The following is a 22,388-nucleotide window of genomic DNA, read 5'->3' as shown; positions in this document are numbered from 1 at the left end:
CCGTTTGGTAAACTTATAGGTTTTAAACTGGTTTGTCTACTATATATTGATTTAGAGAACTTCATAAATAAAATGTGTGTTTGTAAATTATAAACATCTAAATGACATGTATGGTACAAGGTAACCATACATAATGACTACTGTAAATTATAAACATCTAAATGACATGTATGGTACAAGATAACCATACATAATGACTACTGTAAATTATAAACATCTAAATGACATGTATGGTACATGATAACCATACATAATGACTACTGTAAATTATAAACATCTAAATGACATGTATGGTACAAGATAACCATACATAATGACTACTGTAAATTATAAACATCTAAATGACATGTATGGTACATGATAACCATACATAATGACTACTGTAAATTATAAACATCTAAATGACATGTATGATACAAGATAACCATACATAATGACTACTGTAAATTATAAACATCTAAATGACATGTATGGTACATGATAACCATACATAATGACTACTGTAAATTATAAACATCTAAATGACATGTATGGTACATGAAAACCATACATAATGACTACTGTAAATTATAAACATCTAAATGACATGTATGATACAAGATAACCATACATAATGACTACTGTAAATTATAAACATCTAAATGACATGTATGATACAAGATAACCATACATAATGACTACTGTAAATTATAAACATCTAAATGACATGTATGATACAAGATAACCATACATAATGACTACTGTAAATTATAAACATCTAAATGACATGTATGATACATGATAACCATACATAATGACTACTGTAAATTATAAACATCTAAATGACATGTATGATACAAGATAACCATACATATTGACTACTGGTTATTGCTAATGGATTTCAAATAGTGGTAACCACAATTGATCACCATATAGAAGGGGAAGTTTGAACACACTCAACATGGAGCAGATAGACAGCAAGGGAGAGGAAGAAATCAAAGAGCTCATGGACACGGGGCCCCTCAGAGAGGTGGGCATGGACCCCGACAAAGAGGTGGGCATGGACCACGACAAAGAGGTGGGCATGGACCCCGACAAAGAGGTGGGCATGGACCCTGACAAAGAGGTGGGCATGGACCCGGACAAAGAGGTGGGCATGGACCACGACAAAGAGGTGGGCATGGACCCTGACAAAGAGGTGGGCATGGACCCCGACAAAGAGGTGGGCATGGACCCGGACAAAGAGGTGGGCATGGACCCTGACAAAGAGGTGGGCATGGACCCTGACAAAGAGGTGGGCATGGACCCTGACAAAGAGGTGGGCATGGACCCGGACAAAGAGGTGGGCATGGACCCTGACAAAGAGGTGGGCATGGACCCTGACAAAGAGGTGGGCATGGACCCTGACAAAGAGGTGGGCATGGACCCTGACAAAGAGGTGGGCATGGACCCTGACAAAGAGGTGGGCATGGACCCTGACAAAGAGGTGGGCATGGACCCTGACAAAGAGGTGGGCATGGACCACGACAAAGAGGTGGGCATCAGAGAGAGGGAGGCAGGCGGCAGGGAACTGTTGGTTCTAATGAAGTCCGGGCCATCATCGGTGACCATGTGATAAACAGAGGCCTTAGCATTGCAGAGGCTGCCAGATTAGTTTACCACAATCTGAAAGATCAACTGTCAATTCGATCATGAGAAGATTTCACCAAGAAAACCAGTAAGTCTGCATGATATCTGCATGATATAAATATTGTACAGAAAATGAATATTGTAATGCATGTTAATTCACAAAACAAAGCATGATCTATTGACAGTATACCCTGTATACCCTCAGAATTGACAGAAGACCCCATGGTGGTGGCTGTGTACTGACCGATCAGCAGGAGTGGGGAGTGGTGGAAATGGTGAGGGCCAGGAATGACATATGGCTCTATGAAATAAAGCAGGCCATTGAGGAGAACGATGACACCTTTGCCAACGTGGAATCCATCAGCCTGCCAACAATCGCCCAACTTTTGAAGAAGCACCAGATATCTATGAAACACATTTACCTGGTGCCTTTTGAGAGAAACAACGACCGGGTGAAACAATTGCAGGCTGAGTATGTTCAGTTACAGCACTACTGTATATACTGTATTACTGTTACTATTAATGCACATGCTACTTCACAATATCATATTGGAACTATACTGCAAAAATAACTAACCAAAATATATTTTTAGAGGGTGATGTTGCTTGATGCTGCTATGAAACATCATGAGTATATCTTTGTTGATGAAGCGAGCTTCAACCTGGCCAAAACTTGGCGCCGTGGGTGGAACCTCATCGGTCAACGGGTGACCGTCCAATTGCCTGGACAACGTCTCTCTGCGCGCAGCTATCTCTGAAGATGGTGTGGTAGGACGTAGGCCATTACTTGGATCCTACAACGCCTCATCGTATTTCTAAGTGAAATTGAGCAGACATGTCAAGGTGAAGGGTTAATGTCATTGTGTGGAACAATGTCAGGTTCCACCCTGCAGAGGTGGTTCAGGCAGGGTTCTGGGCCCATCCCTGATTTGTGACCTTATACCTGCCCCCATACTCTCCTTACCTATTGGAGATTTGTTTTCATCATGGAGGTGGAAGGTGTACGATCGCCATCCCTATGAGCGTGACACCCTCCTTCTGACCATGGATGAGGCATGCGACGACATCAATGCAGACCAATGTCAAGCTTGGATTCACCATGCCAAAAGGTTTTTTCTACATGAACAATGAGGACATTCACTGTGACGTGAATGAGAATGCATGGCCAAATGCTCAAGACAGGCTTGATGCAAATGAATTTGTGCTAAACGTTGTGTTTCATTTCATTCATTTCATGTGTTTCATTTAATTTCTTACATTTGAATACAGACAGTACACCTATGTTTTTTCTGCATGAATGATTGTAGAGGAAGTCTTCATTGATCACACATTTGATTACACATTGGATAGATATTACAGAAATTATAGATCTTCTGTCAATTTTGTTGGGTAATGTAAGTGTATTGTCTAATATGAAAACGGTGTAAACTAATATACAGTATATACTTGTGTGCGTTTATACGTCAGAGTGCCTCAACATACTTTGATTAGAATCGTACTAAACAGAATCGTTACAAATGACTAATACACTGGCAAACATATGCTTGGCTCAGTATTCTGGGACTGGTCCTATATGCTATAATAACTGGAGAGAGAGCTAGGCGGTGATCATTTAATCAAGACGTCCAGGAAATGAGAATCAAAGACAGAGGCTGCTGCTATTGCCTGGGAAGTGTCAGGGTGTGTGTGTGTTATTAGTGTATGTGTGTGTGCCCTCTGCTCTCAGTGTAAATGAGATGTGAAGCAGCAGATGCCCTATCATGGCTGAATAACTCATCACGGCTTGAAGTACCGGCCCCATAGTGCAGCTCCAGGAGATGAGGTGTGTGTGTGTGTTGTTGAAATCTTAATGAAATAGGCTCTCTGAAGGTCAGTGTAGAGCAGGGACTGCTTAGTGTGGGCTAATAGCACATTAACGATACGCAGACCGCCCTGTCTCACACACACACACACACACACACACACACACACACACACACACACACACACACACACACACACACACACACACACACACACACACACACACAAAGACAAAGACAAGCACACTCAAACACACACACACACACACACTCACACACACACACACACACACACACACACAGCACAGCACAAAGACAAGCACACTCACACACACACACACACACACACACACACACACACACACACACACACACACACACACACAAAGACAAAGACAAAGACAAGCACACTCAAACACACACACACACACACACACACAGCACAGCACAAAGACAAGCACACTCACACACACACACACCCACCCACACACACACACACACACACACACACACACACACACACACACACACACACACACACACACACACACACACAAAGACAAAGACAAGCACACTCACACACACACACACACACACACACACACACACACACACACACACACACAAAGACAAAGACAAGCACACTCACACACACACACACACACACACAGCACAGCACAAAGACAAGCACACTCACACACACACACACACACACACACACACACACACACACACACACACACACACACAAAGACAAAGACAAGCACACTCAAACACACACACACACACAGCACAGCAAAAAGACAAGCACACTCACACACACACACACACACACACACACACACACACACACGTAGACATAAGCACACACACACAGGCTGATAAAAGGTGACATTGCACATCCCCCTAACCCTCATTATCATTGTAACAAAAATATTATGAAACATTTTTGAGGTAGTTCTGTTGCTCTCCAGCACAATAAAACAGTGGATTGGTAAAGAGTTAAGGCATTTGAACGTTCAACCACTAAAACAAAATAAATGAATAGGTTTAGTCGAGGTTAGCTCTGGATAAAAGGTGAAAAAACACGTTTATAATACGTTTAAGTGATATTATCGAAGTGCATTTGAAAACAGAAGTTGCACGCACGGATGTGTGATCCAACGGTCACTACATTCTGTGTTAATCACAGTAACATCATGGTCACATCCCAAATGGCACCTCGTTCCCTTTGTATTGCACTATGTTTGAATAGGGCACATAGAGCACTGGTCAAATATATAGGGAATAGGGTTCCATTTGGGATTTGTCCCAAATTACATTCTATGCAGAGTTCAGTGTGAAGTTCATGCAACATTAAGTGCAAAGTGAAGCATCATCCTCATATTTTATTCAGTGATATTATAGTCACACCGTGTACTTTAGCCAGCACTCAAGAGGGTCACTGTGGGTCGAATGCTAACTTGAGATCCAAGCAGATAACTCAGACTTCCTCCTATCATGGATAGATTTGAACAGAAAGATGGAGATAGAGATGTGGATCTCAAGTGGATTCAGCTCTTAATATGTTTAAAAATAAATTCCTTTCTTAGTTTGTTCCTATATTATCCTATTTTAGTATGTTCCCTATCTAACCAGCTATCAGTATGTTCCCTATCTAACCAGCTATCAGTATGTTCCCTATCTAACCAGCTATCAGTATGTTCCCTATCTAACCAGCTATCAGTATGTTCCCTATCTAACCAGCTATCAGTATGTTCCTATATTATCCTATTTTAGTATGTTCCCTATCTAACCAGCTATCAGTATGTTCCTATATTATCCTATTTCAGTATGTTCCCTATCTAATCAGATATCAGTATGTTCCCTATCTAATCAGATATCAGTATGTTCCCTATCTAGTCCTCTCTCAGTATGTTCCCTGTCTAGTATGTTCCCTAACTAATCAGATCTTAGTATGTTCCCTTTCTAGTATGTTCCCTATCTAGTCCTCTCTTAGTATGTTCCCTATCTAATCAGATCTTAGTGTGTTCCCTATCTAATCATCTTCCCATCTAATCATCGATCTTAGCATGTTCCCTATCTAGTATGCTCCATATCTAATCAGCTCTTGGTATGTTCCCTATCTAGGAGATCCCTATCTAATCATCTCTTGGTATGTTCCCTATCTAGGAGATCCCTATCTAATCAGCTCTTGGTATGTTCCCTATCTAATCAGCTCTTGGTATGTTCCCTATCTAATCAGCTCTTGGTATGTTCGCTATCTAGGAGATCCCTATCTAATCATCTCTTGGTATGTTCCCTATCTAGGAGATCCCTATCTAATCAGCTCTTGGTATGTTCCCTATCCAATCCTTTCTTAGTACGTTCCCTTTCTACTCAGCTCTAAATCAAAAAAATCTAAATCAAATGTATTTATAAAGCCCTTCTTACATCAGCTTATATCTCAAAGTGCTGTACTGAAACCCAGCCAAACAGTAAGCAATGCAGGTGTAGAAACACGGTGGCTAGGAAAAACTCCCTAGAAAGGCAAAAACCTAGGAAGAAACCTAGAGAGGAACCAGGCTATGAGGGGTGGCCAGTCCTCTTCTGGCTGTGTTCCCTATCTAATCAGCTCTTAGTACGTTCCCTATCTAATCCTCTCTTTGGATGTTCCCTATATAATCAGCCCTGAGTACGGTATGTTCCCTGTATAAAAGGTGTCAGGTAGGGGGTATATTAACTACTAACTTTACCTTTAGGTGCCAGGTAGGGGGTTTACTAACTACTAACCTTACCTTTAGGTGCCAGGTAGGGGGTTTACTAACTACTAACCTTACCTTTAGTTGCCAGGTAGGGGATATACTAACTACTAACCTTACCTTTAGTTGCCAGGTAGGGGGTATACTAACTACTAACCTTACCACAAAATACCACACTTGGTGCCAACAAACACACTCACACATGTTGTAAAGGTCCTAGATTCTCTTCATAACAATGTCATTTCACAGTTGAACCACTAGGGGTCGTAATGAGCTGAGCTCAGTGAGGGGGGAGTAGTGAGTGGGTTGGGAGTGGGGGGGGGGGGGGGTGTAGGGGTTGAGGTGTGGGGCAGTTAACCCTCGTTTCCCACTAACCCTGTAGGGTCGGGCTCTTACCTTGAAAGTGGACATGGCGGGGTCCCTGTTATACCTGTCTATGGTGTGGAACTTGGTGGTGGAGTGGTTGAGCTCAGGGTACAGCTCAGAGTGTCTTTTGCGAGTGTGCATCACTTTCTGGAAGGGAGAGGAAGGTACAACAAAAATGAAGAGAATAAGAAAAGAAAAGCTAAAGAGGCACGGACTGAGAGGGACTGAAAGAGATGCCAGCCGCAGTGAGGGGGAAGAGGGGGACGGATAGATGGATAGATAGCTGAGTCCTCTCATCTTCTTTCTAACATCTCTCTGTTCTCTACTAGGCTTTGATGCTGCCTGTGATGTGACATGTCTATGAGTTTGCTCTGAATGGATATGAGAGCGAAACAGGCTGCGTTAATGTTAGCGTTAGCTAGTTAGCAAGTTAGCATTAGTTAGCAATTAGCCAGCAGTGAAGTGGCTCTGAATAAAAGTTTCCTGTAAGTACAGCTGGAGGATCAGCTTACTCTCCCCAAATCCTAACCCTCACCATTTAGCTGAGACTCAACTGACCTTATAAGTCCCAGCATCTATAAGAGCAACTACATCCTATTGCAAGTGGAAGGGGAAGTCCCTGACAGGATAGAGACCTTGTTACAGCGACTCGCTCTCTTCGCTAATGGCTAGCGCTTAAGCAGCGCGGTGGCGGCTAATCGACACAGCCGCTCTGAGGGTGTAGAGAGACACAGGGGCCAGACAGCGACACTCACAAACTCAGACACTCTGGCCAAGGCCGGCTGTGACCGCTGCCACCAATTACCACAGTCTGCACTCTCTTCTCTCCGTCTGTCAGTTCTCTCTCTCTGTGTCTCTGAGTCTGCCTTCATAAGTAACTTCCTTTATAGTCATCTTCTCCCGCTCTCCAAAGCTCCCTCTTTCTTTCTGTCACTGTGTCTGTCGTTTTTTCTTCCCGATGTCCCTTCTCCTGTGTCATGTCTGTCTGTCATCACTGCTATTTTCTCTCACATTCTTTACCTTGAACTCTCACGCCAGCTTAAATCTTTCTCTTTCAGACACACACTCGGTAAAGGGGTACACTGGCGTCCATTTTTGACATAGGAAGTCAGACATTTTGAGGGACATATCATGCAGTTTTGCAGACTACGGCCAGACAGGAAGGGTTATGAGCTCTGGGTAATAGTTGCCCTTAGGCAACATCATCCTACTCCAGGTTATCATACTGTAGCTAAGCGGTAGTGCTTGTTAGCCTGTTAGTTGTACAACAGTCCACACATACCTTAGTTCTACTATGGACAAGGCCTCCGCAGTGGAAAGCAAGTCTCCAGTCTTTACATGGTAAGGATAAGGGGGAAGGAAAGACAATACTTGAATAGGGTTTAGCAAAGGGTTTAGTATAGTTAATTGTTGGGGGGGGGGGGGCTGTTTGAGACTGGAGATTTACTAGATCCCAGGGCTTTTTCATTCCATGGAGTGATTATTGCACTCCAACACACACACAAACACACGTGATTACCCTCAAAATACACACATCATACCAAACTTGCATAAACTCACCGTCTATCATTCATTCATCCACTCAAAGCGTTCTACTAAACCATTGTTTCTTCAACCAGGACCTGGTACCCCATTGGGCATTTTCCATTGAGATCGAAATGACTGAATGATTCAGTTTGAAAAAAGTTAAAATAAATGATTGTTTTTTGTATACCCACTGGTACATGTTCAATATATCAATCCTTTGGCCAACCAAGCTCAAATCTGTCAAAAAGCAAATCCATCCATCTACAGGGGGAGACCTAGATCCTTGTTGTAGGAACAGTCTACACTATGAATGGGTTGGACTGTACCAAGTTAAATTCAAGGGAGACACAGGCGCAAGGGGGCGGGGGGGTTAGGGATGCCATGATGCCATGGGCTCCTCTAATAGTCAGTCAAACCTGGCTGAAGCAGACAGAAGCAGAGACAGGCTGGGGGGAGGGTAGTAGGTGGGATCTTACCTCAAAGTCCAGCTCAGAGTACCGTACTCTTTTCCTCTGGGTGGGGGGGGGGGGGGGGGGGGGGGGGGGGGGGGGGGGGGGGGTCGGGGGAGAGAAGATATGATCAATGTCTGTAGATTCCTGGACCCCTCCACTCGTCATCAACACAAACGTGTGTAACAAAGTAGTAGTTTCCACTTGCAACATGCATGCTAACACAAAACACACGTCATGTAGTGGTTCAAATATAATGAAGTCGTTCTGATGGCTTAGTTGTTGAAACATCCAGCGAAACCTTGTGGGCTTCATTCCCACATGGGCAACATATTCCCAATAAACGTGTATACTTTAAATTGCTTTGGATTAAATGGTACAGTCAAATCTATAAAAAAAAATATTATTAAAGTTCACCATAAACAACAGGCTTCATTCTATTGAAGGTATGTCCAAGATGATTGAGACAGTCATGTAATGTCCTTCAACTTCCATGCTGTCTCCTGCGTCAGACCACTCAGTCACTCCTTAGCTTGGTGTGTAGCTACTGCACACTTAGAGATGGGGTGCATGTGGTCCATTTAACAGTTAACTCTCTCGACTTTTTGTCTGTCCCTGACATTCACTCTCTCTCAGAAACCATTTACATCACTGAGAAGATTCGCCCTACATTTAGCTGAAAGCCCTAGTCCTTCTTTCAATGTCTGGACTTGCAGAGAAAGGCTACGACAGCCAAGGCTTTTCAAGACAGACAGAAAGGAAGAAAGGAAGAAAGAAAGAAAGACACAATGTTGTAGAGAACTGAGGGTGTATCTGAAATAGGCCCTGGTTAGTGGTGAACGTGGTTCCATTTTAGCCTGAGTGTGTTGATGCCAAATGAGTACAACAGACAAGCACTGACTCAGATCTCTCTCATTCAAACACTTTGTCACGGTCATCGCGTTGTGTATGGAACCTCTTACCTTCACAAAAGCGATCCCATGACATTTGAGGACGTTTGACAATCCCCAGTACTATACAGTACGCATGCACTACGCACTTGAATGAAGGCACACATGCTTTCACAAAGATCCTTCCTCCCACACACACGTCCTACGTGCAAGCATACTACCGTGACACAATGTCAATGTTATTTGTCGGAACATACTGTTATCCTTACTGAGGAACAACCACCACTTCACAGCATGAAATTCACAGAGAAGTGAAACGACCCTCATAGAAAAATGACCTGATTTCAAATGTTAAAAATCCTGTCAAATCACATGAAAACATGTTTTTGAAACACTTCACATATGATCACGTTTTCACATGTGGTTTCATGTTATCACATGTTGCTTTACATGTTGTCACATGTAATTGCATTAACTTCACATAAGATCACGTGATCACATGAAAACATGTTCTTGGAACACCGCAAATTCATGTGATTTTTCCATGAATCTCTCCTCTCCTCTCTCCTTCCCTCATCACTCCTCTACTCTCCTCTCCTCATCACTCTCTCCTCTCCATCCTTCCCTAATCACTCTCTCCTCTACTTCCTTTCCTCATCACTCTGTCCTCTCATCTCCTTCCCTCATCACTCTGTCCTCTCATCTCCTCCCCTCATCACTCTCTCTTCTCCTCTCCTTCCCTCATCACTCTCTCCTCTCCTCCCCTCATCACTCTCTCCTCTCCTCTCCTTCCCTCATCACTCTCTCCTCTCCTCTCCTTCCCTCATCACTCTCTCCTCTCCATCCTCCCCTCACCACTCTCTCCTCTCCATCCTCCCCTCACCACTCTCTCCTCTCCTCTCCTCCCCTCATCACTCTCTCCTCTCCTCTCCTTCCCTCACCACTCTCTCTTCTCCTCTCCTTCCCTCATCACTCTCTCCTCTCCTTCCCTCATCACTCTCTCCTCTCCATCCTCCCCTCACCACTCTCTCCTCTCCATCCTCCCCTCACCACTCTCTCCTCTCCTCTCCTCATCACTCTCTCCTCTCCTCTCCTTCCCTCACCACTCTCTCTTCTCCTCTCCTTCCCTCATCACTCTCTCCTCTCCTTCCCTCATCACTCTCTCCTCTCCTTCTCTCACCACTCTCTCCTCTCCTCCCCTCACCACTCTCTCCTCTCCTCTCCTTCCCTCATCACTCTCTCCTCTCCTCTCCTTCTCTCACCACTCTCTCCTCTCCTCTCCTCCCCTCATCACTCTCTCTTCTCCTCTCCTTCCCTCATCACTCTCTCATCTCCTCTCCTTCCCTCATCACTCTCTCCTCTCCTTCCCTCATCACTCTCTCCTCTCCTTCCCTCATCACTCTCTCCTCTCCTTCTCTCACCACTCTCTCCTCTCCTCCCCTCACCACTCTCTCCTCTCCTCTCCTCTCCTTCCCTCATCACTCTCTCCTCTCCTCTCCTTCTCTCACCACTCTCTCCTCTCCTCTCCTCCCCTCATCACTCTCTCATCTCCTCTCCTTCCCTCATCACTCTCTCCTCTCCTCTCCTCCCCTCATCACTCTCTCTTCTCCTCTCCTTCCCTCATCACTCTCTCCTCTCCTCTCCTTCCCTCATCACTCTCTCCTCTCCTTCCCTCATCACTCTCTCCTCTCCTTCCCTCATCACTCTCTCCTCTCCTTCCCTCACCACTCTCTCCTCTCCTCCCCTCATCACTCTCTCCTCTCCATCCTCCCCTCACCACTCTCTCCTCTCCATCCTCCCCTCACCACTCTCTCCTCTCCTCTCCTCCCCTCATCCCTCTCTCCTCTCCATCCTCCCCTCATCACTCTCTCCTCTACTTCCTTCCCTCATCACTCTCTCCTCTCCTCCCCTCATTACTCTCTCCTCTCCTCTCCTTCCCTCATCACTCTCTCATCTCCTTCCCTCATCACTCTCTCCTCTCCATCCTCCCCTCACCACTCTCTCCTCTCCATCCTCCCCTCACCACTCTCTCCACTCCTCTCCTCCCCTCACCACTCTCTCCTCTCCTTCCCTCATCACTCTCTCCTCTCCATCCTTCCCTCATCACTCTCTCCTCTCCTTCCCTCATCACTCTCTCCTCTCCTTCCCTCATCACTCTCTCCTCTCCTCTCCTCCCCTCATTACTCTCTCCTCTCCTCTCCTTCCCTCACCACTCTCTCCTCTCCTCTCCTTCCCTCATCACTCTCTCCTCTCCTCTCCTTCCCTCACCACTCTCTCCTCTCCTCTCCTTCCCTCATCACTCTCTCCTCTCCTTCCCTCATCACTCTCTCCTCTCCATCCTCCCCTCATTACTCTCTCCTCTCCTCTCCTCTCCTTCCCTCACCACTCTCTCCTCTCCTTCCCTCATCACTCTCTCCTCTCCTCCCCTCATTACTCTCTCCTCTCCTCTCCTTCCCTCACCACTCTCTCCTCTCCATCCCTCATCACTCTCTCCTCTCCTCTCCTCCCCTCATCACTCTCTCCTCTCCTTCCCTCATCACTCTCTCCTCTCCTCATCACTCTCTCCTCTCCTCTCCTTCCCTCATCACTCTCTCCTCTCCTCTCCTTCCCTCATCACTCTCTCCTCTCCTTCCCTCATCACTCTCTCCTCTCCTTCCCTCATCACTCTCTCCTCTCCTTCCCTCATCACTCTCTCCTCTCCTTCCCTCATCACTCTCTCCTCTCCATCCTCCCCTCACCACTCTCTCCTCTCCATCCTTCCCTCATTACTCTCTCCTCTCCTCTCCTTCCCTCACCACTCTCTCCTCTCCTTCCCTCATCACTCTCTCCTCTCCTTCCCTCATCACTCTCTCCTCTCCTCTCCTCCCCTCATCACTCTCTCCTCTCCTCTCCTTCCCTCATCACTCTGTCCTCTCCATCCTTCCTTCACCACTCTCTCCTCTCCTTCCCTCATCACTCTGTCATCTCCACCCTTCCCTCACCACTCTCTCCTCTCCTTCCCTCACCACTCTCTCCTCTCCTTCCCTCACCACTCTCTCCTCTCCTCTCCTCTCCTCTCCTTCCCTCACCACTCTCTCCTCTCCTTCCCTCACCACTCTCTCCTCTCCTTCCCTCACCACTCTCTCCTCTCCTCTCCTCTCCTCTCCTTCTCTCATCACTCCCTCCTCTACTATTCCTAAAAGTCTCTTCACAGCAGCAAACAACATTACAGAGCTTTTCAAAACGTTATGAAAATTGACTTATTCTAGCTTTCACATTAAAATCTACGAATCTCAATACCATAACCTCAACCCCCTCCAAAATCTCTAAAGCAATCAAGTCAATTTCTGTAATATCTTACATAATGCTTCTTCTTATGTTTTAGTTTGATTTTAAGGAGCACTCAATCTCCGGCTGGAGAGGTCATTTTCCTCAAACAGGAGGAAATAAACTGTTTATCAAAGCCTCTGATAAATGATGAGTGAGTCCCAAAGGGCATCCTATTCCCTCTATAGTGCACTATTTTTGACCAGAGCCCTATTCCCTCTATAGTGCACTACTTTCGACCAGAGCCCTATTCCCTCTATAGTGCACTACTTTTGACCAGAGCCCTATTCCCTTTATAGTGCACTACTTTTGACCAGAGCCCTATTTCCTTTATAGTGCACTACTTTTGACCAGAGCCCTATTCCCTATATAGTGCACTACTTTTGACCAGAGCCCTATTCCCTCTATAGTGCACTACTTTTGACCAGAGCCCTATTCCCTCTATAGTGCACTACTTTTGACCAGAGCCACAGGTAAAAAGTAGTGCCCTATATAGGGAATAGTATGTCATTCAGTGGAGGCTGTTGAGTGGAGGACAGCTCTTAATAATGGCTGGAATGGAGCAAATGGAAAGGCATCAAACACATAGAAACCATGTTTGATGCATTTGATACCATTCCACAAGCCCGTCCTCCCCAATTAAGGTGCAACCAGCCTCCTGTGGTGTAATCTGGGACACAGAAAATACATCCCGCTAAGCACAGGGATACCTCAGACGTCTCTCAGAGGGATGTTTAAAGATATTCAAGAGTGGACTCTCAAAGTCTGAGTTCCAAATTACACCCTATTCCTTCTATATTAGGCCTACCCTATGGGTCCTGGTCAAAAGCACTGCAATAAATAGGGAACAGGGTGCCATTTGGGATGCAGCCATTCATCTGAGTGAGATGTCTAAAGCCGGTTTGGGATAGGGGGCAGTATTTTCACGGCCGGATGAAAACCGTACCCAAATTAAACGTTACTACTCTTGCCCAGAATGGAACATTGGAACATTTGGACTTTTCGTCTCTGGTACCGCGCTCGCTCGTTATGCCTTTGGATAGTGCTCTGTACGCACGAACAAAACGGAGGTATTTGGACATAAATATGGATTATTTCGAACAAAAACAACATTTCTTGTGGAAGTAGCAGTCCTGGGAGTGCATTCTGACGAAGATCAGCAAAGGTAAGAGAATATTTATAATATTAATTCTGAGTTTAGGTTGCCCCGTACTTGGCGGGTGTCTGTATAGCTTGCTGTGATGGCGAGCTATGTACTCAGAATATTGAAAAATGTGCTTTCCCCCGTAAAGCTATTTTAAAATCTGACACAGCGGTTGCATAAAGGAGTTCTGTATCTATAATTCTTAAAATAATTGTTATGTATTTTGTCAATGTTTATGATGAGTATTTTTGTAAATTCACAGGAAGTTTTTGGTGGGAATACATTTTCTGAACATCACGCGCCAATGTAAAATGCTGTTTTTGGATATAAATATGAACTTTATCGAACAAAACATACATGTATTGTGTAACATGATGTCCTAGGAGTGTCATCTGATGAAGATCGTCAAAGGTTAGTGCTTCATTTAGCTGTGTTTTGTGTTTTTGTGACATATATCCTTGCTTGAAAAATGGCTGTGTGGTTATTTTTGTCTATGTACTCTCCTAACGTAATCTAATGTTTTGCTTTCGCTAGCGGAACTCCTGTCCTCAACAGGTTTTAAAGACTGGGCTGTAATGCATTTCATTCTATATGAAGCATGTGCACTTCCCTGTCCTTCAGCGTAAGTACTGTCCCCATTCCTTTATCAACCTTGTGAGTCAGCAGGATCCTGTGTGTGTGTGTGTGTGTGTGTGTGTGTGTCTGTGTAGGTCTATGGCAAGTGATTGTGTGTGTGTGTGTGTGTGTGTGTGTGTGTGTGTGTGTGTGTGTGTGTGTGTGTGTGTGTGTGTGTGTGTGTGTGTGTGTGTGTGTGTGCATGCATAATTAAGGTGTGCACACAGACACTCTCAAGGGGTACTCCCTGTGGGCGGCAAGTAGTCTGGTGGGTAGGAGCGTTGGGCCAGTAACCGAAAGGTTGCTGGATCGAATCCCTGAGCTGACAAGGTATAAATCTGTCGTTATGCCCCTGAACAAGGCAGTTAACCCACTGTTCCCCAGGCGCCGTGCAAGTCAATTAAGGCAGCCCTCTTGACATCTCTGATTCAGAGGGGTTGGGTTAAATGCGTAAGACACATTTCAGTTGAATGCATTCAGTTGTGCAACTGACTAGGTATCCCCCCTTCTCCTGTCCCTCTCACCCCATCTGCTCTGCCTCCTTGTAGGCCGGAAGGGTGATTATAGACACACGAGTGTGTGTGTGTCTTTACCCATCTGCATGAATGTAGACATCCTCATATCCCATAATGAGTAATAACTTCTGAACAACATTCTGTTGTCATGCTCACACACATAACAGACGAGAGCAGTGTTTCCCCAACCCAGTCCTGGGGACCCTAAGGGGTGTGTTTCGGTTTTTGCCCTATCACTACACAGCTGATTAAAATGATCAAAGCTTATTGATTAGTTGATTCTTTGAATCAGCTGTGCAGTGTCTGGGAAAAGTCCCCAGGTCCAAGTTTGGGAAACTCTTGACTACTGGTTATATTGACACTAGAACGAGCGCACACACACATAGACACACATACACACAAGTACACACACACACACATACATACACACACATACACACACGTACACACACATACACACACATACACACAAGTACACACACATACACACACGTACACACAAGCACACACGCACGGCTCACACACAGAATTCTGACAGACCTGGATCACAGCGGCATCCACAGTTAAATCACCATTCAATACCGTGGTTTATTCTTCATACCCATCTTCTTTCTCTGCTATTATCAACCCTGGGACATGACTATATAGGAAATCACTACACGCAGTGTGTATTTGAGAAAGATTGGTGTGTGATCTTTCTGTCATGGGTTTTGGTTAACCTTGTATCTGGACAACGTGTGTGTATGGAGAGCGGAGTGCGTGTTTGTATCTGGCGCCCCTTCTCCTCCCATCATCCCTTCTGTTCCCTCCATCACCCCCTTTCAGCTAGCAGAGAGACTGATGCTAGCTGTCATACAACCTGGTTGAAAACACTCTCCTCCGTCCCCCCATCACTCTCTCTTTACCTCCAGGGAGCCAGCGGAGAGGCTGGTGTTAGTGTTGGTGCTGCCCAGGTTGCGTGGCAGGGTCCGGTTGCGCTCCACCGTGCCTCCCCCTCCTGTTAGAATCTGCCTCACCGACGGCCTCTGGCCTGGCTTCAGCGAGTGCCCGTAGCCATGCATGTGGCCCCCATGCACGTGGACGCCCGGAGCGTGCATGTGGCCCTGGGGACCTTGACTCCCGTGCACTGGGAGCTGCTTGAGCGTCCCGTAAGAGCGGTTCATGTTCATGCCGATGTTCATGTTGTGGTCGCCGGGGGAGATGAAGTCAGCTGGGTAGGCCTCGCTCTCCGCCGGGTGGAGGGTCATGGGCGATGGGGGCGGGGGGAAGGGCGGGTCGTCCACTGCGATGTTGAGCGGCTTGTCCTCGCCCCCCAGCCCCAGCCCCAGACCTGGGGGCAGAGGGGGTTTTAAACTGACCGTCCTACGGGGTAACACCATATAGTCCCCCTCCCCTCCCCCACAAGGTCCATCCAGAGTGTTGGGAGGAGGGGGCGGTCGAGACCAGCCCATCCCACTCTCGGTGCACAGGTAGACAGGCGCCGTGTTCCTGGGGTTCCCCTGGTGCATCTGCTGCTCCATGTTCACCTCCTTTTTCACAGGGGTGTCACTCAGCTCGTTCAGAACACCCAGCGGGGGCACCTGCATGGTGAGACGGGGAAACTCATGTTAAGGAGCCATCACTAAATACACTACAGATATTATCACTGATATCACTAAATACACTCTTTGAAAAAGGGTTCCAAAAGGGTTCTTCGCCTGTCCTCATAGCAGAACACTTTTGGGTTCCATGTCTCTGTGGATGCACTATTGTAAAGTGGTTGTTCCACTGGATATCATAAGGTGAATGCACCAATTTGTAAGTCGCTCTGGATAAGAGTGTCTGCTAAATGACTTAAATGTAAATGTTAAATGAAAGAGTTTTTATATGGAAGCTAAAAGGGTTCTACTTGGAATCAAACAGGTTCTACCTGGAACCAAACAGGTTCTACCTGGAACCAAAAAGAGTTTCAAAGGGTTCTCCTATGGAGACAGACGAAGAACCCTTTTAGGTTCTAGATAGAAACTCTTACATAAAAATATGCTATCACTAAAGACAATATAGATTAGTTAGCGTTGATATCACTATAGATTGGCTCTTTGCTGTATAGTGTTTTACTTCATTTCTGGTAAAAACAATTGTAAGATTAAGATCACTTTATTGGTCAATGTACAGGACCAATCGAAATTTGACTCACCCTTTTAACCCAACCCCTCCGAAAGACAGACATACAGTGCCTTTGAAAAGTATTCAGACCCCTTGACTTTTTCCACATTTTGTTAAGTTACAGCTGTATTCTAAAATGGATTAAAAAACTATTTATATCCTCAGAAATCTACACACAATAGCCCATAATGACAAAGCAAAAACAGTTTTTCAGAATTTTTGCAAATGTATTACAAGTAAAAAACAGAATTACCTAATTTACATAAGTTTTCAGACCTGTTGCTATGAGACTCAATATTGAGCTCAGGTATATCCGTTTTCCATTGATCATCCTTGAGATGTTTCTACAACTTGATTGGAGTCAACCTGTGGTAAATTCAATTGATTGGACATGATTTGGAAAGGCACACACCAGGTTCCACAGTTGACAGTGCATGTCAGAGAAAAAAACAAGTCATGAGGTCAAAGGAATTGTCCGTAGAGCTCCGAGACAGGATTGTGTTGAGGCACAGATGTGGAGAAGGGTACCAAACATTTCTGCAGCATTGAAGGTCCCCAGGAACACAGTGGTCTTCATCATTCTTAAATGGAAGAAGTTTGGAACCACAAAGACTCTTCCTAGAGCTGGCTAAATTGAGCAATCGGGGGAGAAGGGCCTTGGTCAAGGAGGTGACCAAGAACTCGATGGTCACTCTGACAGAGCTACAGAGTTCCTCTGTGGAGATGGGAGAACCTTCCAGAAGGACAACAATCTCTGCAGCACTCCACCAATGAGGCCTTTATGGTAGAGTGGCCAGACGAAAGCCACATCTCTATAAAAGGCACATGACAGCACACTTGGAGTTTGCCAAAAGGCACCTAAGACTCTTAGACTTTAAGAAACAAGATTCTCTGGTCTGATGAAACCAAGATTGAACTCTTTGGCCTGAATGCCAAGCGTCATGTCTGGAGGAAACCTGGCACCATCCCTACGGTGTAGCATGGTGGTGGCAGCATCATGCTGTGGGGATGTTTTTCAGTGACAGGGACTGGGAGCCTAGTCAGGATAGAGGGAAAGATGAACGGAGCAAAGTACAGAGAGATCCTTAATGAAAACCTGCTCCAGAGAGCTCAGGACCTCAGACTGGGACGAAGATTCACCTTCCAACAGGACAATGACCCTAAGCACACAGCCAAGACAACTCAGTAGTGGATTCGGGACAAGTCTCTGAATGTCCTTGAGTGGCCCAGCGAGATCCCAGACTAGAACCCAATTGAACATCTCTGGAGAGACCTGAAAATTGCTGTGAAGCAATGCTCCCCATGCAACCTGACAGAGCTTGAGATGATCTGCAGAGAAGAATGGGATAAATTCCCCAAATACAGGTGTGCCAAGCTTGTAATGTCATACCCAAGAAGACACGAGGCTGTAATCGCTGCCAAAGGTGCTTCAACAAAGTACTGACTAAAGGGTCTGAATACTTATGTAAATGTGTTTATTTCAGTTTTGTATTTTCTGTAAATTTGCAAAATGTGCTAAAAACGAGTTTTTGCTTTGTCATTATGGGGTGTTGTGTGTAGATTGATGAAGAAAACAAAACAATGTAATCCATTTTAGAATAAGGCTGTAATGTAACATAATGTGGAAAAAGTCAAGGTGTCAAAATACTTTCCGAATGCTCTGTATATATATATATAAAGGTTTTGGAGTTTATGTGGGGGGCTGCCATACTCGGCGCCCAGGGAGCTGTTGTTGTGGGGGTTAAGTGTCTTGCTCAAGGGAACAACAGCAGTCAATGGCATATAGGATTTCATACCAGCAACCCTCCGGTTGCCAGCTCACGTCCCGACAGATTTTTCCCATTGGACCCGGGATTCGAACTGGCAACCCTCTGAGTTGACTCTCTAACCGCTACTCTACCTGCTGCCCCTAATGTCCCAACATGCCTGAGAGGGAGGGTCTATGCAAATGTACTGCTTAAATGAAACTACATTTGATTGTGTGAGTAGATTTGTTTTGCATATAATCCCATTGCCCATCTGCCCATTTATCCATCCATGCATCCAATCGGTCCCTCACCTGGACGAGTAGGTTGGGAGGGGGGATGTTTCCAGGGAGGGAGCTGAAGTTGACCCCTAGGCCCCCCTCCTGGTGGGCCGCCAGCTTGGGGTCATCCTCTTCATCAAGGGAGATACGGGAGAGGGTCCCGGTGATGGTTGCTGGGTTACAGGTGTTAACTTCCTTGAAGATGACTGGAGGGAGAGAGTGAGAGGAGAGAGGGGGAGGGGAGAGAGGGGAAAGGAGGTGGGGATAAAGAGTAGAATAGAGATGGAGAGCAGAATAGAGATGGAGAGCAGAATAGAGATAGAGAGCAGAATAGAGACAGAGATAGAGAGAATAATAGTGATAGAGAACAGAATAGTGATAGAGAGCAGAATAGAGGATGGGAGCAGAATAGAGATAGAGAGCAGAATTTAGAGAGAGCAGGATAGAGATAGAGAGCAGAATAGACATAGAGATACAGAGCAGAATAGAGATAGTGAGCAGAATATAGATGGGAGCAGGATAGAGATAAAGCAGGACAGAGAAAGAGAGCAGAATAGAGAAAGAGAGCAGAATAGAGATAGAGAGCAGGATAGAGATAGAAAGCAGAATAGAGATAGAGATACAGAGCAGAATAGAGATAGAGATAAAGAGCAAAATAGAGATAGAGATAAAGAGCAAAATAGAGATAGAGAGCAGAATATAAATAGAGAGCAGGATATAAATAGAGAGCAGGATAGATATAGAGAGCAGAATAGAGATAGAGAACAGAATAGTGATAGAGAGCAGAATAGAGGATGGGAGCAGAATAGATAGAGAACAGAATATAGATAGAGAGCAGAAATTAGAGAGAACAGAATATAGATAGAGAGCAGGATAGAGATAGAGAGCAGGATAGAGAAAGAGAGCAGGATAGAGATAGATATACAGAGCAGAATAGAGATAGAGAGCAGAATATAGATGGGAGCAGGACAGAGAGCAGAATAGATATAGAGAGCAGGATAGAGATACAGAGCAGGATAGAGATAGAGAGCAGAATAGAGACAGAGATACAGAACAGAAAAGAGATAGAGAGCAAAATAGATAGTGAGATACAGAGCAGAATAGAGATAGAGAGCAGAATAGATAGTGAGATAGAGAGCAGAATAGAGATAGAGAGCAGAATAGAGATAGAGAGCAGAATATATATAGAGAGCAGGATAGAGATAGAGAACAGAATAGATAGAGAGCAGAATAGATAGTGAGATAGAGAGCAGAATAGAGATAGAGAGCAGGATAGAAATAGAGAACAGAATAGATAGAGAGCAGGATAAAGATAGAGAGCAGAATAGATAGAGAGATAGAGATAGAGAACAGGATAGAGATAGAGAGCAGGATAGAAATAGAGAACAGAATAGATAGAGAGCAGAATAGATAGAGAGCAGAATAGATAGTGAGATAGAGATAGAGAACAGGATAGAGATAGAGAGCAGGATAGAGATAGAGAGCAGGATAGAGATAGAGAGCAGGATAGAGATAGAGAGAAAGATAGAGATAGAGAGCAGGATAGAGATAGAGAGAAAGATAGAGATAGAGAGCAGGATAAAGGGATATGAAGAAGAGGTTGAGGCATATATAGTGAACTCACAATACAGTACATTAAAAAAAAATGTTAAAATAGGTAAGACGGTATGAAAATAATATGAACAGCCAGCCAGCCAGCCAGCCAGCCAGCCAGCCAGCCAGACAGCCAGACAGACAGACAGACAGACAGACAGACAGACAGACAGACAGACAGACAGACAGACAGACAGACAGACAGACAGACAGACAGACAGACAGACAGACAGACAGACAGACAGACAGACAGACAGAGAGAGAGAGGCATATATGCATTGAGCCTCCTGACATGGTTTTAAATAATAGACACCTATGGAATTAATAAAATTAAAAAAAACACCAACAAAACATGACAAAAAGCAGAACCATTCATCATATATGCAGACAACCTTTGAAATATACTGGAATGAAGACAGAAAAGTCTCTCTAGACTCCCGGTCCTGTGGTAGGGGTGACTCAGCAGAGGTGAGCTTTGTACCTGACACTGTGGCCCTCAGCTATTCTCACACAGTATATACTGTAGATAGAGGTGGTCTGGCTATTTGATAAGATGTATGAGAGAGTATCTCTGTCCCACATCACACCCTATTCCCTGTATTGTGCACTACTTTTGACCAGGGCCCATAGGGCTCAGGTCAATAGTAGAGCCATTTGGGACACAACCAGTGACATTGTGTAAAATGCAGTTGGCTTCAAATGAAATGGACCTGGATAACCCCTGCTGCTGCCTTCCATTCCATCACATGGCCACTACGGGAACTCATTATCCCTGTCTAGTTGTGACAGATTGCTTTATATATTGTGTGTGTGTGTGTGTGTGTGTGTGTGTGTGTGTGTGTGTGTGTGTGTGTGTGTGTGTGTGTGTGTGTGTGTGTCCTGAGACCAACAGCAAGGTAGGATGAGATTTTATGTCTTATACTGAGACCACAATGAAACAGAATATGAAACTAATCTTGGCTTAGAGAATGTTTTGGTTGTCCTTTTCATTTTCATACTTTTAGTTTAGTGAACAAACAAAGGAATGAAGACACTTCTAAAAGACCCAACTACAATATATGACTAACTGGTAAGAGTCAACATCTAAACGAACAAGGCCTAATATCAGATGACATCCTGTTCCTGTATAGTGCACTTGTTTGTTTTGTTCGTCTAATCAAAGTAGTGCACTTGGGAATAGGGTGTAATTTGAGGTGTAGCCTTAGTCATTGTAATAGACAGACATACAAGGTCAGAATAACATGGCCTACTGTATATAGTCAGGACAACAGTTCATCTAGACCAGGGATGGGCAACTCCAGTCCTCCAGGGCCTGATTGGTGCCCCAGACCCAGCTAACACACCTGACTCCAATAATCACCCAATCATGATCTTCAGTTCAGAATTCAATATGATTAATCAGCTGTGTTTGCTAGGGATGGAGAAACAGTGTGACACCAACCAGGCCCTCGAGGACTGGAGTTTCCCACCCCTGAACTAGAGCAACATATTTAACCCTGCATGCATATTAATAACACATTCATGCTAACCTGATCACCAAATCAGGTTTATACCGGTCAAATTGAATATGGTCACACAATGGGCCATATTCAATCATTCGAGTAAATGTTTTTGATTGAATGCAGTCCGAAGTCGTACCACCATGAGTCTCACCTCACAGT

At 44.9% G+C, this 22,388-nt stretch overlaps 1 protein-coding gene across 1 annotated transcript in view; it reads right to left on the bottom strand.

Moving 5' to 3' along the window:
- The window catches only part of LOC115175398 (adhesion G protein-coupled receptor B2-like), an 81,585-nt gene that overhangs the window by 21,721 nt on the left and 37,476 nt on the right, over positions 1–22,388 (bottom strand). Inside the window, exons 10-13 of the mRNA XM_029734630.1 lie at positions 19,168–19,340; positions 15,869–16,543; positions 8,521–8,556; positions 6,548–6,664 (exon numbers count right to left, since the gene is read on the bottom strand). Of these exons, the coding sequence (XP_029590490.1) occupies positions 6,548–6,664; positions 8,521–8,556; positions 15,869–16,543; positions 19,168–19,340 (1,001 nt within the window). The remainder of the gene's footprint in view (positions 1–6,547; positions 6,665–8,520; positions 8,557–15,868; positions 16,544–19,167; positions 19,341–22,388) is intronic.

This window comes from Salmo trutta, chromosome 36, assembly GCF_901001165.1.
Source record: "Salmo trutta chromosome 36, fSalTru1.1, whole genome shotgun sequence".
Lineage (NCBI taxonomy): Eukaryota > Metazoa > Chordata > Actinopteri > Salmoniformes > Salmonidae > Salmo > Salmo trutta.
The sequence above is the reverse complement of the archived record's forward strand: the minus strand, read 5'-3'. Positions and strand labels throughout refer to the sequence as shown.